The 14,215-nt window shown below is 49.7% G+C and overlaps 5 protein-coding genes across 5 annotated transcripts; 3 read left to right on the forward strand and 2 right to left on the reverse strand.

Annotated features, from left to right (window-relative positions):
• Positions 1-96: 96 nt before the first annotated feature.
• Positions 97-2,003, forward strand: NCS57_00184600 (uncharacterized protein; the record flags this gene model as incomplete). Its single annotated transcript, XM_053051895.1, has 3 exons — positions 97-417; positions 589-1,129; positions 1,183-2,003. The coding sequence occupies 3 exons, from the start codon at positions 97-99 to the stop codon at positions 2,001-2,003; spliced, it is 1,683 nt and encodes a 560-aa protein (XP_052920410.1).
• Positions 2,004-6,641: 4,638 nt separating this feature from the next.
• On the reverse strand, positions 6,642-7,209 carry NCS57_00184700 (uncharacterized protein; the record flags this gene model as incomplete). The annotated part of the gene is made up of 2 exons (XM_053051896.1): positions 6,642-7,121; positions 7,174-7,209. The coding sequence occupies 2 exons, from the start codon at positions 7,207-7,209 to the stop codon at positions 6,642-6,644; spliced, it is 516 nt and encodes a 171-aa protein (XP_052920411.1).
• Positions 7,210-7,974: 765 nt separating this feature from the next.
• NCS57_00184800 (MFS domain-containing protein) lies at positions 7,975-9,606 on the reverse strand (the record flags this gene model as incomplete). The annotated part of the gene is made up of 2 exons (XM_053051897.1): positions 7,975-8,936; positions 9,087-9,606. The coding sequence occupies 2 exons, from the start codon at positions 9,604-9,606 to the stop codon at positions 7,975-7,977; spliced, it is 1,482 nt and encodes a 493-aa protein (XP_052920412.1).
• A 1,134-nt stretch (positions 9,607-10,740) lies between these two features.
• NCS57_00184900 (putative dimeric dihydrodiol dehydrogenase protein) lies at positions 10,741-11,985 on the forward strand (the record flags this gene model as incomplete). Its single annotated transcript, XM_053051898.1, has 3 exons — positions 10,741-10,789; positions 10,848-11,219; positions 11,273-11,985. The coding sequence occupies 3 exons, from the start codon at positions 10,741-10,743 to the stop codon at positions 11,983-11,985; spliced, it is 1,134 nt and encodes a 377-aa protein (XP_052920413.1).
• A 496-nt stretch (positions 11,986-12,481) lies between these two features.
• On the forward strand, positions 12,482-14,039 carry NCS57_00185000 (HET domain-containing protein; the record flags this gene model as incomplete). The annotated part of the gene is made up of 3 exons (XM_053051899.1): positions 12,482-12,513; positions 12,577-13,973; positions 14,020-14,039. 3 exons carry the CDS (start codon positions 12,482-12,484, stop codon positions 14,037-14,039), a joined length of 1,449 nt encoding a protein of 482 aa, XP_052920414.1.
• Positions 14,040-14,215: the final 176 nt, after the last annotated feature.

The raw sequence follows: 14,215 nt of genomic DNA on the forward strand, positions 1-14,215 counted from the left end.
CCGTCATCCCTCTTCAACGAACGTTAAACCGCCGCGGCTCCCAGTCGTAGCGGCTGTCGTTTTCGTAGCGCTGAGGATCTTTACAGCGTTCATGTCATGGCTGAGGTCGCAGGCCTCGTCCTTGGCGGCATTCCCATTGCCATCTGGGCATTGGAGAAGTATGCCGAGCCCTTCGAGACTCACCAAAACTACTACGTCGCCATTCAGACTCTCCGTGCCGACTTGACTATGCAAAAGAGTCAACTGGAGATAACTCTTCGCAACATTGGACTGGAAAATCCTTCTGTGGACGAGCTACAGGAATGTCTCGGTGCCAAGTTTCCCGGCATCCACCAGGACCTCATCGTCATCATCAAGGCAATGGACGAGAGAACGTCGAAGTTACTGAGAGATCTAGACATTGATATTAATGGCAAGGTGAGTATTTTTTCAGCTCAAGTTATGTCTTCCTTGACAAAAGTGCAAGGTGTGTTGAAACTATCAGTCCCGCTACTTCAACCCTCCATCAAGGGCAAGATGCCTTGTCACACCGCATGTAGCGTGCTGAAGCTATCAGTTAAGAGCTCAATCTAATATGTTCTACTACAGCCTCGGTGGACAGGTGATCCGGACAGGGCTCTATGGGAGTGGCGTCGAGTAAAGCGCTCGTTTGCCTCAAAGAAGAACCGATCCCTTATCGATGACCTCAGGAAGTGGAACCAAGACCTGAGGAACTGTCTTGAACGGACCGAGGTATCTACCGAAGATGACACTCGCCAAGTCCAAGCCCTCATCAGGGGATTCAATCCGAAGCATTGCGACTCGATCCGATCATGTCTGAGATCTTTCCACAGAGCACTAAAATCTGCTTTGCAGTGCAACTGCCCATCATCTCATCAAGCAACCATAGACCTAGACTGGAATTTGGGCCCTTTGCGCTATCAATCGGCTTTTTCTGCAGGATTGTCATATGAGACGCATCCAGAATCGGAACACTCATGGCGGAAATTCCACGTCACGCCAAAAGGAAACACAAAGACAGTCACTACTAGTCCTGCTAGGGCCAAGGCCAAGTCTTCTTCTCCATCCAGTCTTCTTGACATGATCTATCGACTACCATATCGCACTCACTCGACAACTCCTCAACCTGGTAGGCCTCAAAGAAAACCCCGAGTTTTACTATTTGATCGCTCATCAAAATAGTCCAGGATACGACTCCACCGCCGCCACCGCCAGCACAGTTTATTGCAAATTTGTGTGGCCAAGTCCGAACACAATGCGCTCCGTGGTGTATTACTGGTTGTCTCCGAGACCCAGAGGCCGACAAGGACCAGCAGTTCTCGCACTTTTCCCTCAACCAACACTCGGAAGAGCTATCGGGCCTTACCAGGACAATTTCGCTGAGACATCTGCTCCTAAACCAGAACAGACGGCAGGCCCACGCACATCTTGCTCTCTCGGCCAAACAGCGATATGCTATTGCCACTTCGATTGCGTGGTCCGTTCTTCACCTGAGCGACAGTCCGTGGCTGGGAGAAGGATGGGATCAGGACGAGATCAAGTTCTTCGTCGACGAGGGAAGCGAAGGGATGAAACTTGTTTCACAGTTCCCATCCAACTCGTATGCGTTTCACGAGCCGACAACGATGGATCAGCCACTTTCGCCGTCAACAAAAGACTTTAGCCGCCTAATTCCCAACAAGACCATCTTCACGCTCGGCGTGATTCTTATTGAGCTATGCCTCAAAACACCCTTCGAAGAGCTTCGACAGACCTTGCATGATGAATCGAGGGGACAAGCCGTTTCAGCTCCAATCCTAGATCAATATGATACCGCCATCGACAGACTTGACGATGTCTACCGCGAGGCAGGCGATTCATACGGCAATGCGGTTCAGAGGTGTATCAAGTCCTCGTTCCAGGGTCCTAAGTCGACAAGGCAGTTCAATGTCGGGCAATTCCGGATACAATTCTACAACACGGTGGTTGCGCCAGTACAAGCAACCTATAGCATGATGCCGTAAGGATAATTTTAGTAGATCTCTAGACAGTATTATATACAGGTTTATGGTTGATTGATGGTTCATATAGCGCAGAGCCCAGGGGTCAGGCTTGCCTTTATAGCTTTAGTACTCTTCTTAATATTCCCATCGCAGGGGCTATCCTAGGAGCTAAAGATAGGTCTTATTAAGGCCCCTATTTTTTTGTGCAGTGGTGCAGTGGTTAATCCAACAAATATTGGGTAAGCAACTCTGCCGCGGAGTGGCAAGTCATACGTGCACCGCCGGCGGTGCAAATAAGGTCACGTGATATATCGCACCGCCGGCGGTGCAAATAAGATCTGTTATGTAAGACCGACTTATATGTGTGTGATCAAGAGATATCCCTCCCTCATCTATTAAGAGAGCATCTATTCGTGCAATTGAAGAGATTACGAGGCCTTCTATGTATACAGATATTCAGGATACAACGTAATCTATTAGCCACGCGCCAATCTGCCTTGGGCTGTGAACAATATGTGATGCCCTCACCTGCACAACTGAATAGCACGGTTATGAAGTGAATCACTTCAATACTTCTAATATATATAAAAGCAGGCTTTTTTTCCTATTGAAGGAGACTTTCATCCTCTCTCAAATAACATCGCGAAGATGAATAACCGGAATCACAACCAACGTCAGACCCCTCAGGACTTCCCTATCTTCGTTGATAGCACATCAACACCGGCCGGGGCAGTATATCCAATAAATACAAATATCCCAGCTACTTTGCATATCATTACTGGTAACCAGCAGCAAGAGCAACGCCCCAATAATCCTCACCCGGGAGCCCAGCCTCTGCAGATGCATTATTGGTGGGCTCAACATACATTGCCGAATGACCCTACCACATCTAATGCTCTGTATGCCCAGAATCCCCAAGCCCTTGTGAGAGCGCAGAATACTCAGTATCCTCCTCAAGGTGCGCCTATCGCTGTGCTATCACGCCCATGGGGATATCAGGTTGAGGGAGAGTGGCATGTTGCGTATTGGAATCAGCAGCTGCAGCAACAACAACAGAGGGTTAACCCTGATATTAACCCCCATTGGAGTACACATACCCTTCAGGCCAGAGATCAGGTATATCGGAATCAGCCCGTAATCATCCCGGGCACAGTTTGGCCCTCGCCGGCGGTGGGGATGACTACCTATCAGCCAACCGTCACAGCATTAGAGAATGCAGGGATTCACATTGCGGATATTGATCAGAATGGCTATGTGCAGTGGTATTGGCAAGGAAGGCAGTAATTTATGTAGGGATAGTTATTTTCTTATATAGATAATTGAAGGCTACCAGGCCCATATTACACAATCATTTAACTCACCCATAGCTCAACCAAAATAAGCCATTAAGTTATATATGATATACTCGGAAATTTGCCTTTTTCTTTCTCTTTCAAATAGTATATACTAATTATATCTCATATTAATTTTACAAATGTTAGTGGGGGGGTTCCCGCCTCTATACCAATCCTCCTGTAATTCACGATCCCTTTCAGCAGCATCCCAGATATGCTGCATCCCTCGCCGCTGTAGAAAGGGCTCCTGTGCCATCTCTTTCTCTACATTAGATTCAACCCGCTCAGTCTCAGCCTTATCCCAATCAAGATAACTCATCATCTCCTCCTTAGTCCAGTCCCTAATGCCATTTCCCTCCTTGCAATGCCTCCCCCATTTGCTTATAGTCAAGGCACCAGTTATACTCAGCTTTAGAGTAACGTGTAGGCAGCTTCATAGCCTTCCTAAATTGCTGGTTGGTCTTGACCATTCCCCGAGGCAACGTAGCATACCAGGCCTCTCGTGCTTCCTTATATCGTTGGAAGATAGCACGAGGATCATCAGCTCGCAATGCAGGCGCGGCTGGGGTAGCCATTGGCATAGCTGCCGGGGGAGATAATACCCGAGTTGTCGTGTGTGTTGATATATGTGTTGTTGTAATGGTCTCGGATATAATAGAGGCGCCTGATGGGGATAACGGGGATAAAGAGCGGGTCACAGAGCGAGAAGATATATGCGTTATTATCTGCGTGGTCGTAGAAGTCTGGACTGGAGCCGCCGGTGGAGCTGTTAATAGATCCTCGTAGCGCAAGGGGCAAGCCTTTGAGGTCATCTTATGGCCAAGCTCATGACATCTCGAACACTTTGGTTGTGCCCTTGGCTGTGATGCCCTCTCAACGAGCTCAAATGTACTGGGCTCACGCTGTGTGCTCGTTGCCGGCAGCGTTGAATTAGCCGCTAGGCGATCAAATAACTTGTGAGGCTCGATGAGAAGCTGGGGGATCCCTGAGCGCTGGAGGTGCCAATGTGTGTGGAAATGGTGTAGTTGAAGGGGCTCATTTCGCACTAGCAATAGCTGAAGGGTATGAGCACAAGGCAGACCAAGAGTCCTCGTGAATACGCCTGTACACGCGGGATATGCTTTTTAATAGTCGTTCCCGCTGAGAGTCAACCTTGTGTAAGGCTTCATGTGAGATCCAGCCACGGATATGGCTATATAATACCCCTGATAGCTGAAGAGGCGTGCTTGTGTGCTGCTTGGCCTGAAGTGCCTCGAGTTCGGCAAGCTGATTTGACAGCACAAGCTTGAGGATCCTCCAGGCTCCAAAGAGGTCAGCTTGCGAGGTCTTCAGGTGTGATTTAACAAGCTTATGAATACCCTCACAACGTGACGTAACATATTGCTTAAAGTGGAGGTATTGATCAACCCACGCCTTGACAAATCGCTCCTTGTAGGGATCCAGCCAGGTCTGGATAAGGTAGCCCACCTCATTGATATGCTTCGGGATGTAGAGCTCCTTAAGCTTTTTGAGGTTCTCGTCGTAAATATCCTCTGTTGCTGAGGCAACAAGCTTATGCCAGAGGGCAAAGAACTCATTCCACTCCTCGAGCCCCTTAGGGTTGCTTTTATCTTGAGTGAATGCAGGCATACAATAACTCAAGACAGCTTTATTAATATGCCATAAGCATAATAGCGAGATTGACTCAGGGAAGCATGAATGAGAAGCAATTGCATTCATACAAGCTAGGCAGCGATCTGTGAGTATCACAGATGGAAGAGCCACCTTATGAAGCTCGTATATGCTCCGTAGATGTGCGAGGGCCCAGGTATAGTCATCTTCTTCCTCGCCACTGAGGAATGCAAATGCAACGCAGAAAGTTCGTTGACAGGCATCCACAGCAACTATCTCGAGAAGAGGCATCTTATACTTATTGGTCTTATACGTACAGTCCATTATAAGCACCTCGGGATAAGATTGAAGGTACCCCAGTGACTTTGGATGTGCAAATATTGCTGCCGTAACTCGACTATCATTATCGAGACGAAGACGACTCCAGAAGCCCTCGCTCTCGAGCTCATTGGCAAGGGCACGTATGTTGCTTTTGGCCCTGAGCGAGGTCTCGCTTACCCCGTGCAATGCAATTATAGATATCCTGCTGTGTAGCAAGTGTATCTGAATTGATGCGTAGGTAGGACCTAATCTCCCTTGGTTCAACGCCGGCCCCGTGAAGCCGTTGAACCATTGATTCGTCTTGCCGGGATAATTGACGAAGCGTTGGATGTGCCACTTGACTGAAGCTTGGCTCATGATTATGCTTATCAAAGCCAGCCTCGGGACGATGCCTCAGACTCCAAATACCGCCGCAGAGGCTCTCCTTTGCTATGACAGAGAAGCGGCATCCCGTACGGCGCGTTATGGTCTGCCGCCGTTGCTGCTTTGGGTCCTTGGGGGGCAGGAGTGCGCCCTGCTCCACGGTCACAGTTGAAGATAACTACGCATCTTCCATTGGGAGTCTTCCTTGATCTCCCAGTCACAAAGGCATAGCCTCGCGGCGCAGCCCAGGCATTGATCGCGGTGCGTAGGTCCTCGCGGCTGTGATATTCGCCCTCGGGGGGGAGGGCATCATCGGGGAAGGAGCGAGAAGCCGCAATTGGATCCATTGGAGCAGGGGAAAGGGATTGTAGATAGAATTGATAATGTAGAAGCTGCTGGTCATTGAATTGGGGCGATAGAAGCTGTTGATGATTAAATTGAGGGCCTTATTCGAAGGGTGTTATCCCTGTTCAATAAGACCACGTTGCCCTTATTTGCACCGCCGGCGGTGCGATATATCACGTGACCTTATTTGCACCGCCGGCGGTGCACGTATGACTTGCCCCGCGGAGTATCGGACTTAGCTAACATCCATGGCGTTGGTCAATCTCTCGGCTGGCTGTACAACGGCAGAACCTTGGGATAACCTCACCTTTAGCCGCTCTGTGTGCTAGCCTCTATAAACACAAGGTCACACGATCCGCAATGTTCACAATGTTGCATTTTCGGCGGCAACAAAATCATCTAGAGTCGAACATACCAGGGTTTTACCATGGGAGGTCTGTGGCTCCGGATATCACAGACATGACACCATATTTTAGTGGGTGAATAGCGGTTTTCTACACATTTGCGTTTGAAGACGAAAGATTGCGTGCTGCAACTGTAGGCTCGATGACAAAAAGGTTTGGATTATGCTGACTTGGACGATGTAGCATAGGTATGAGACATTGAGCAACTTCCCTACAGGGAACACAAGAGCTCGTTCAAACATTCTGCGGTTGATGAATTCAAGCGACTGATTTTGCTTTATTCAATGTGTGGAATTCAAGAAGGCTTGCAAAGACTCAACAATGACCTGATGATCCTCCTCCTGGGCAAGTCCGCTCACAACAATGGCGCCAACTGGGCCCTCGACGTTCTGAACGCGAACAGGGAATCCGCCACCATGAATGGCGTAATCGCCAGCCGTCTCACCAAGCTGGAATCGAGCCTTGAACTTTTCCTCGTCACCCATGTCGAAAAGATTGTGACCTGCCCAGGTGCTCCATCCAAACCTCAGCACAAAGTTCCTCTTGCGGGCCACCCAGTTGTCGTTCTCCGGCACCGTTCCAGGTCGCGATGCGGCGTGAAAGAGCAATTGCTTGTTGTTGGCAAGCGTAATGTTTACAACTGCAGGATTCTCGCTGACCTCCCTCAGCCGGTTCCGGATCAAGACGCCAATCTCAAAGGCATCCTCAGCGGTGAAGTGTGGTAGCGCGAGCGACTTCTCTTGAGCCGTAATCTCGGCAAACTATTTTGGTAAGACAAAGGATTATACAAAATTGGGACGAGAAAGAACCTACGCCTTTCACGGGGTCGCTCAGGGTTTTGGATGCCATTTTGATTTCAAAAGGGATTAGAAATGAAACTATATGTCAATGGCGATAAGAAGAATCTCTTTGCGCTCTTACCTACTTATACTTGTATTCATGGATGTAAACGATGCCCACACAGGTACGTATCTCGCAATGGCAATATCTCGGTTGCACTCCGGATGTTTGTGAACCCCCACTGCCAAGATACAGTGCAAACAAGGTAGGTTCTCCGAAACTCCCCGGCCAACACCAACGCGAAAGCGAAGTGTGATTACAAACACTCTTCAGCTCGGCATGGACGCCGGGAATTAATTCCGAGCTTGATGCGCTGAGAACTGTATGACTGGACGGAAGATGAATAGCCTCCGATGCAGCAGCATGACGCTATTTGAGCAAAACATGGTGTAAACTTGTCAGTATTTTGAGAGTGAGAGAGCTTGGGTCTCAGCACAACTGAAGTAGTCAGGCAATACACGACGGAAATGGTACAAGATATGGGGGGGTGTTGAATGAGGTATCGATTGCTACTACATTGCACGTGGAATCTTGCGACTCACAACCTTGAAACACGCATTGTACATCAGCACTGTCTAGACCACATAGAACAAACACTTTAGCTTTGAGGGCATGATGATAGTAATTTCTACCGGAGACTTGAAGAATACGGAAATCTCTAGATCTACCTCGCCAAACAACCGATACGACACAAAGACACTACCAATTCTCTCCACAATCCCCTACCAGAGGCACAGGAACTCGTCAACCCACTTGTTCACCGCGTCAAGTAATTTAGACTGGCTGAGACGCCTTGTCTTGGTCCTTGCCAGCATTGTCAACATGGTGAACATTTCCAGCCGCAATTGCCTTTTCAGTCAAAACTCCCTCTTGAGGCAGCGATGCGTCGTCGCCATCAAAGATTCGCGCCATCTCTTCAAGACTGTGACCTCGCGTCTCGGGGAAGGTGAAATAGATGACTACGCCGCCGCCGGCGAGGATGAAGACGTAGAGTAGGTAATACTTCCACGCAATTGCCTCGAGTGCGATTGGGTTGATGAAGATGTTGAAGAAGACGGCTACCGCAGTCGACACCCACATTGTAGAAAGACCACGAGCACGCAAGTCGTATTGCCAGATCTCAACTGGGTATGCCACCATCAAGGGTGTGAAAGCTAGAGAGAAGCAGCCGTACATGAGGAAAAGGAATGGGACAACTGCGGTGCCGACCGCTGCTGACCCTCCCTTCGCAAAGGTGGCAGAAAGCGCTGTGATGAGGATGTAAGAGACGAGCATGCCTGCGGTGGCGGCTAAGAAAAGAGGTCGACGTCCAACACGATCAACGTTAAATGCACCAGTCAAGGCGCAGATGAGGTTCCAGATCTGGAGGAATCCGTTCACGAGAGTCTGTTCTGTAACTGTGGTAACGCCAATGGTGGTGAGCACCGGGGCGAGGTAGTAGCCTGCGACATTCTGGCCAGCCCACTGATCAAAGACTCCCAGAAAGACGGTGATGAAGGTTCTCTTGCGGTTACCAGGAGTCGCAAGCATCTGCCCATACGAGCTGCTCTTCTGAAAGTCACGTTCCATCTGGATGGTTCGCGTGATCTCCTCAAGCTCAAATGTTGCTAGAAGTGAATTCTCGTCACCTTCTGCATGGTACTTGACGAGAAAGGCGCGAGCCTCGTTATAACGTTCTTTGGAGGCCAGAAAGCGTGGAGACTCGGGCACCAGGAACAGTCCCGGAAGAACAATTACTGGGAGGAGTAGCTGTAGGACAGATGGGATGCGCCAACTCCAATCATTATCATAATTGCGGGTACCGAACGTAGACCAAGCGGCAAGGAAGGAACCCATTGACATTGTTAGCTTATGCAGTCAGAGTCCTCTATGATATAAGCACTCACCAACATACCACCCACACATGTAGAGACTCGTAAGAACTCCACGATGGGTGGGGTATGCCGTTTCCGTCATGAGCAGAGGCACGCATCCGCCAAAAAAGGCGCTCGCAATGCCAACAACAACTCGTGAAGCAACAAACATGGATGGGTTTATAGCCCCGGTCTGCAAGCCAACGCCGAGACATAGGAAGAAGTAGCCGATAAAGATGGTTGGTTTTCGACCGAAGCGATTGGATAGGTGTGCGACGACGGGAAAGAAGACGATAGAGCCAAGGTTCTGGGCACCGCTGATGAACCCGAGCCACGCCCCGGTTGGATGTTCCATGAAGGACTGCCAATGCGGAAGGGCGAGACAACCGTTAAGCATGGTGCCGTCGTAGCCATTGCCAGAAGAAAGGAGAAAAAGACTAATGAGGCAGAAGTTGAGAAAGACTTGGTTTCGTTTCTTGTACCATGGTTTGTCGTTTGGGGGCAGAACGGCAGCAAGCTCTGGCCCCACACTATTGAAAGTTTTGGAAGTCATACTGAAAAGTTCGAAAATGCCAAGACGCTGGTTTACCAAGCTATTGAGGTTGGAGAGGAGAGGTGGTTGCAGACTGTTCAGCTATATACTTCATTTTCAGCCGATGACCCCTGACGAGAGTGTTGAAGCCGAGGTGAGCCAACCACCTCAGAACGCGGGGAAGCTGGCCCAAAATCCGGGGTAGCCTATACGACAAGCAATGCTGCAAACGCTTATGGACAAAGGTTGTAGATACATGGTCTCGTGCGAGTCTGCCCATCATGGTAGCAGCGTACAAGGTTGTTGCATCACGCTACCCCAGAAAAAGCTACGAAACCTGGGGGAAACTATCATTTCCTATCCAAGATAACTACCCGAGGATGGGCCGGCTTGTCGCGAGTCATGATACCTGTTCGCGGAGTTTCGGATGTCGAGCTGTTACTACGTAGTATATGCGTGGGGGGTCAAGAGTTGGACGGCCTGTTTTCACCTCCTCCCAAACCAATCATGTCCTCAAAGTACTTGTCCTGCTCCATCAAATGCCGGTCATGCGGTGGCACACTGCAGTCTGCACCGGATATCATTCGTCTTCTGTCTCTAGATCTGTCTCGTGTCACACTTCTAGTTGCAGGGGGGAGTTAGCCGCCCTGCATACCGGAAAATTGTCGGCTTTACTTTGGCGTGGGCTCCATCTCTAGTTGTCTCGGGATCTAATTCCTGGCCCCGTCGCTTATTCTTACTACAGTAGGGGAATTTCGTCTTTGCTACGCTGGCCGGCTTTACACTCGTGCTCGGGTATCAAATCCCGGAGTGGGTCGCACTAATACTCCTAAAGAAAGCGAAAACGGATTTCCCACCTTGTTTCTAGCACTGGCCAATGATGTAACTTTCGCGGAGTATCGGGGTTTCCGTATACAGCATCATTCAGTCTGTTCCTGATCAGGTCATTATAGCGACGTGCAAGTCACTCCCCCAGGACCGAATAGGTTAGGAGAATGACAAATGGAGTTACGGCTCTCACGGATCGGAGGCGGCTCTTGAATTCGAATAAAGACCATCATACTCTCAATTCAGTCTCGTAGATTCTCATCACATTTGACTTCCAATCATTAGTTTATCAGGATCGCTGTGATAGAGACCTAGGACGTCGCAATCATGAGTAGCAACGAAAAGACATCGCCCCATGTACGATGGGGGATTCTTGGTATGATACAGGCGCGAGGCATAAACATGCGGATCTGGGCCATGACTGACGGTATCAGGCACGGGATGGATCTCTACAATGTTTACCCAGGACATATTAGCGCCTAGGTCGGATGCCCCGGCGAAGCATACGATTGTTGCTCTGGGTTCCTCCTCCATTGATAAAGGGAACGCATTCGTCGACAAGGTATGGGAAAAGACGCCTGATCAGCATCGACCGCAAGTGTATGCCGACTACCAAGGCGTATACAATGATCCTAACGTCGACGTCGTCTATGTTGGGACGCCACACTCTGTTCACAAGAAGAATTGTCTGGACGCCATTGCGGCGGGAAAGCATGTGCTGTGTGAGAAGCCTTTCACCATCAACGAGAAGGAAGCCCAGGAGGTGGTGGATGCAGCGAGGCGCAAGGGTGTCTATGCGATGGAAGGTAAGCTAGATTCCAGGGTCCGGCACGAGTCAGTGATGCTCACATTTGGTTAGCTGTGTGGACTAGGTTCTTCCCATTGTTCGCTGCTTTGAGAGAGGAGATCCTGGTGAAAAAGTCGATAGGAGAAGTGGAGCGCTTCCTCATCGATTTTGGCAACAAGATGTCCCTGGATACACTGCCCGCCAACTCTCGACTCAAGGATCCTGCGCTTGGCGCCGGTGCTTTACTCGACATTGGTGTATACACTTTGACGTATGCATCCATCATTCTGGGCGAATGGAAGGTCGGAAATGAACACCCAGAGCCGATCAAGGTCACCTCTTCTTTGGACATTGTCAACGAGATAGATGAGGCTAATGTCGTCATACTTGACTACGCTTCCACCACCGGAGGCGCAAAAAAGACGGCAATTTGTTCATCCACCTTTCGATACCGAGGAGCAGAGGAGTTTGCGCGAATCGAAGGCACCGACGGAACTATTATCCTCTTCGGCCCTGGAGTAAGTGTGCCCAGTGGCTTCCGCGTTTTTGAAGGATCACGACCCGGCTTTGGGGAGGCTGATGAGAGACGTGAGCGTACATTCAACGTGGAGAAGCCGGACGGAACTTTTGGCTTCTTCTGGGAGGCCGACGCTGTGGCAGCGGATATTGCAAACAGTCGGACTGAGAATGCTATTATTCCGTTGGACGAGACACTTCGAATGATGAGGCTGATGGACGGTATTAGACGTGAAGGAGGTTTGACATATCCGCAAGACAAGGATTAGGTTTACAGTAATATTCCATGATAGATAAGATGTACACACGCAGGTCTTTGGGCTCTTCACCATTACCAGTAGTTTGATCTTTACACCATGGCCTGAAGATCTTTCTCACGAGCCGACTGAAGCTACCCATTCGTCTTGGAATTGGTGAAAGCCAAGGTGAATATCAAGGCATTGTTCTGTATGGGATCGGTAAGGATGTGGTTGAGCACAATTTGTCCATATTCTTCACGCACGAGTTGACGACGATCAGATGTGGCGCTGATGAGCGGCTAACCTAGCAACTTGATAGGCACATGTTTAAACACAGCTGCGGCTGAGACGCCACAGACTAGCAAGGGGGAGAAAAAGAAAGACTGTTCCCCTCTTTGCTCTCGGTATTTCTATTCCTGTAGAACCAGACTTCTTAATTGCTCATCACTTTCCGCTTCAACTCGCAAAGAACGTCATGAAACCAAGATCGCCAGGTAGCAGTCGCCAAGGGTCCATCCGCTCCATGATGAAAGCTGGGCCTTTCAAACTCTTCTCACGGTCCGCAAGAGTCGCGACGCCGACACGACAATCCATATATCATCCTTTCAATAACCTACACAGGGAGATCCGCCTCCTTGAGATCCTCTCTCGGTCACCGACGGACAAGGTTGTTTGCAAGCTTCATCACGTGTCTCTAGACACAAAACCCGAATTTGTCTGCCTCTCCTATGTCTGGGGCGACGAGTCAATCACCGAAGAGATAATTGTCGATGGCATTCCTATTCAAGTCACAGTCAACCTAGCGACCGCTCTGAAGCACGTCGAGAAGCACTGGCTTGCCATGCAACAAGATGGGAGCAGAAACTCGGACCCTTCCAACTTTCGTCTATGGGCTGATGCCGTGTGCATCAACCAAGCTGATCTATCGGAACGATCAGCCCAGGTTCAGCTGATGAGGGAATTGTACACCTCGGCGGATGCTGTTTTTGCTTGGTTGTCTTCACAAGAAAAAGACACTGCAGGGCCCATTGACATTTTCCAAGACGCCTTCCAGGTCATCAAATCCAAGCACGAATCTGATTACGGTCCGCTCCCAATCCTCGACGGTCCTGGCTGGGAAAAGAACATGGTGGCTTTCACATCACTTTTCAACCGTAACGTCCTTTTGTCTTGGATCAGTCAGCATTTGGACGCATTTCGGGAGGGCGATGGCATTGAATTTCCACCTGAAAACCCCTGGAGCGCTGTCTATGACCTCACACGTCTTCCATTCTGGTCTCGGGTATGGATCCAGCAAGAGATGATCCTCGCAAGACGACTTCATTTCATGGGTCCTTCAAACGCCATATCCTCGGGCAAACTTCAGGTCGCAATCTTCTTCTTGTACCAGATGCTAGACGCCGTGTACCAACTGGATGAGGATATGCGGCCGTTGGTCAAATTCCGGATGCGCGGCCTTGTAATGGGCCTGGGGGCGATTTTCCAAGCTTTCCACATGCGACTGCAAGCACACAGTACATCGCATCATCAGAGCGTTGTATTTCAGGCTTCCTTCAACGGTAATCTCAAAGCAACTCGGCCAGTCGACTATGTTTATGGTTTGTTGGGCTTGAACGGTCTTGACATCGTCCCTGACTACACCAAGTCTGTAGGACAAGTCTATATCGAGTTTACACAGAAATATCTCGAGGTAGTGCAAAATTTAGAGAGGGAACAAGATCCGGGTGGCAAGCGTTCCTTAAAGTCCCTATCGTATCTTGGGGTTCGCGCTGCCGGCATCCGACCCGAGCAGAACGTGCCCACCTGGGTACCGGCATTTGGCGCAGACCTGAGCGGCAAAGTGAGGCAGCGTCCGCCTGGGGACGTGAACCGAGTCTATGGCGAGGCTATCGAATTTTGGAACTGTCCTGACGCTTGCGTTGTTGGTGATAGTCTTTGGGTGTCGGTCGTCAAGGCACAGACAGTGAAATCGGTCTATGACAAGCCTATCTCGGCAGAGCTATTCGCAAATGACATGGGTTCGTGCCTAGAGCACTTCCTCGACTCTTTTGGACCAAAGTACAGAGATGGGAAGTCCCTACTAAAAGTTATCTGCTGCATACTATTCAGAAGCGAAAAGCCCGAATTCGACCTCCAAGACCTCCAATGGTTCTTGTTCCTTAGAGAGCAGCTAAACGAGAGACTCCTAGTACAAATTCTGCAAGACGGCGGCACGGTTCCCACCGGCGGGCCTAATTCTGACGAATTGATGAGGAAATGG

This window comes from Fusarium keratoplasticum, chromosome 1 (genome assembly GCF_025433545.1).
Source record: "Fusarium keratoplasticum isolate Fu6.1 chromosome 1, whole genome shotgun sequence".
Lineage (NCBI taxonomy): Eukaryota > Fungi > Ascomycota > Sordariomycetes > Hypocreales > Nectriaceae > Fusarium > Fusarium keratoplasticum.